This window comes from Cryptomeria japonica, chromosome 1, assembly GCF_030272615.1.
Source record: "Cryptomeria japonica chromosome 1, Sugi_1.0, whole genome shotgun sequence".
Lineage (NCBI taxonomy): Eukaryota > Viridiplantae > Streptophyta > Pinopsida > Cupressales > Cupressaceae > Cryptomeria > Cryptomeria japonica.
Window position 1 is genome coordinate 40,457,515 of NC_081405.1, and position 3,079 is coordinate 40,460,593.

Here is a 3,079-nt window from a genome sequence, read left to right on the forward strand (position 1 = left end):
TAAAAATTAAAAATTATCTTTTAAAAATAAAAGTTTTGAAAAAGATCTTATTCCACACCAAATTCATGACATAATTAAAAATATAATATGATTAAACTGAAAAGACCTCTATTTTTAGTTTAATGGATGAAGGGGCCACAAAAGTGGGATAAAATTAAACTTTGATAAAAGACCTCTATTTTTAGTTTAATTGGTGAAGAGGCAAGGAAAGTGGTAAGGGAATGAGGGAAGGACAAAACCATGGGAATCCCCGTCAGCAGGTAGAAAGGACCTGCTGCATCACCCTCGTAAGTCCCGTCCGACTCCCCAACCCTCTTTTCCCACTTGCATGTAATGCCACTTCTCTTTCCCTCTTTCCTCTTTCCCATCATCTCTTCTTTACTCCCCCACTCTCCACTCTTAACTCTCCACTCTTCTCCCATTAATCTTCCTCCCCCTGCCCTCGCCTGCCCCTGCCCCATTCTCCTGTCGTGACCTCTCCTGTCGTGCCCTGTGTCGTCCCGTTCCTGTTCCCTGGATCTCCCACTTTCCACGTTCTTTTCCTCTACCATTTATTTTGCGGCAGCGATTAGAATCCCAGAGGAGAATTTCAACAGCAAAAGGTCCACCTCCGCTTCCACAGGGCCTTACGCGAAGAATAAAAGCCGGAGAGCAGCAGGCAGACAAGAAGCAAGCAAGTGCGAGAAGCATCAGTGAAGAAAGTGAAAGTGAAAGTGAATTTCTTGGTGTTTCAACAATGTCTGGCGTGTGGATCTTCAAGAACGGGGTGGCCAGGCTGGTGCCCAACGCCATTGACGCAACGGAGGAGATGGAGAGCCAGTCGAAGCGAAAAGTTCTGGTCCATCTGCCCACAAATCAGACCATCACCTCCTACGCAGATCTCGAGCAAAAGCTCCTCGCCTTGGGATGGGAGAGATATCCCAATGAAGATCCCCACCTCCTCCAGTACCACAAGCCCTCCTCTCCTCTCCATCTCATCTCCCTCCCAAGGAACTTCTCCAAGTTCAAGTCTATGCACATGTACGATATCGTCGTCAAGAACAGATCTTTCTTCGAAGTCCGAGACATCTCTGCATAAAAACATAATCTCCTTCTCTCCCCCTACCAAATTACAGTCTCTTCTTTAGCTTAGATGACCTTTCAAGTAGTTTAGCTCTCCTCCACAAATACCAATATATCTATATTTTACTATGTTCTCCGTATCTGCATCTGATGCTACAATATATATATATATATTTATATATGAGTTATGGCTTTTATGTTCTGCAGAAAGTTTGTAAAGCTGAGAATTTTATCTTGTTTTTGCTCTTCTTTTTGTGTGTGTATCAACTAATCGATTTCTGCAACTAGAATGGCGGGTTTTGAGAATTCTGTTTGTGTTTTGACTGTGAATTTGGATGAATTGGCGGAGAATTCCGTTTGTTCTAATAGCTATGATTTGTGTGTAATCAGAAAGATTAGTTCTTTTTTTGAGATATTTAGTTTTGATGGATGGATGGATGGTTTGTGGCTGAAAATGGCGTTCAACCGTGTAATGAATGAAAGATTGTCATGGCAAAGAGACAAAACGAATAATTTCAAAACGGAATCGGGTTTGAAATGGGTACATATGTACGTGAAATTGAATGATATCTGATTTGAAAACTTGTCAGTAGTATTACAATTTATTTATTTTTATTGTTTTTATTTTTATGGTCGACCTTGCGTTCCAACTTCATGGGACGTTTCGTTTCGTTTCGTTTCGTTATTCAAGTCGGCTAGTTTTCAGGGATTTCAATTCAATTCAATTCTTTGCATAACTGAATACGTTTTCTTCGCCTCCTTTCTCTTACCCCCTACGCAACTGACGCCAAAAAAACACTTTGAAATTATTGCAATAAAATTCTCTTACGTTTTTATTATTTTTTAGTATTAGTCTTGAAAGGATCTTGTCAGACTATAATTTGTACTTTGTTTCTCATGCAAAGAAAACCTTTCACGTTTATATATATGTATAGAGGTATATAATATTTTTTATGGAAGAAGAGAAAAGCCCTTATATTCGGAAGAAAATATTCCTGCAACTCATACGTTGGGCCGGCTATCGATGATGATGATGATGATGATTAATATTATTAAATAGAGAGAAAAAACAAATGTAAGCATAGGATTTTCCATCCTTTCTTTTGTAAATCATCCATGGTTATGGGTGGATCTTATAGTTCTCCTACTTTTAAACCTTGAAAAGGTTGGCTTACTTGAGCTCACATCAATTGATGTAATATTATGTTAATTAAATTATAATTATTATAATTTAAAAAAAAATTGAAGTGTCTTGTTTTATGTGAAACAATTCGGAGTTCTAAATCGAAAGAAATTTAAAGAAAATTAAAGTGTCTTGTTTTATGTGAAACAATTCAGAGTTCTGAATCGAAAGGCACAAGGATAATAAGTCAATTCATAGTCACAAGAAAAAGGTGCTTGGGAGAGAAGGATTGGCCCTTGAGGGAAGAGAAAATAGTGAATAACAAGGTGGATGATTATACACTAAGTATTTCTATGGATCCTCCTTGTTTCAAGAAATGCAATTTAGGGGAGAAGGACCTCAACACTAAAGTCAACAAAAAATCTTTAGATCACTTCTTTAAACCCCCATAATTTGGTTGGGGTTTTGTTGCCAATGTAAGATTGTTTCTTGCACTATTTAGTTTGGTGTGGTTTGTAGTTGATCAATAATAAGATTTTTTGTTGTGTGTTGATTGTTTGACCTATTATATTTCATATCATATCTTTCTAAAATGTAAAAGATTTGAGATCCTTTCAAAATCTTATTTATCTTAATAAAAAAGAAATTAATAAATATCTTGATTGTCCATCTTAAATACCCTGTGTAACATCTCTTAAAAAGACATCTCTTCCAAGAAAACAATCCCTTAATCTAATGCACATCTCTCTTTTCAAAGTACAAAACAATCCCTTAATCTAATGCACATCTCTCTTTTCAAAGTACAAAACAATCCCTTAATCTAATGCACATCTCTCTTTTCAAAGTACACCCTCTTGTTAAGAGTACAAATTTCTCTTTTGGTGCTCAATGGGA

The 3,079-nt window shown here is 36.9% G+C and overlaps 1 protein-coding gene across 1 annotated transcript; it reads left to right on the forward strand.

Moving 5' to 3' along the window:
* Positions 1–339: 339 nt before the first annotated feature.
* LOC131027399 (flowering-promoting factor 1-like protein 1) lies at positions 340–1,272 on the forward strand. Its single transcript, XM_057957443.2, has one exon. The coding sequence runs from the start codon at positions 737–739 to the stop codon at positions 1,076–1,078; it is 342 nt and encodes a 113-aa protein (XP_057813426.1). The 5' UTR covers positions 340–736; the 3' UTR covers positions 1,079–1,272.
* The last annotated feature ends 1,807 nt before the right edge of the window (positions 1,273–3,079 follow it).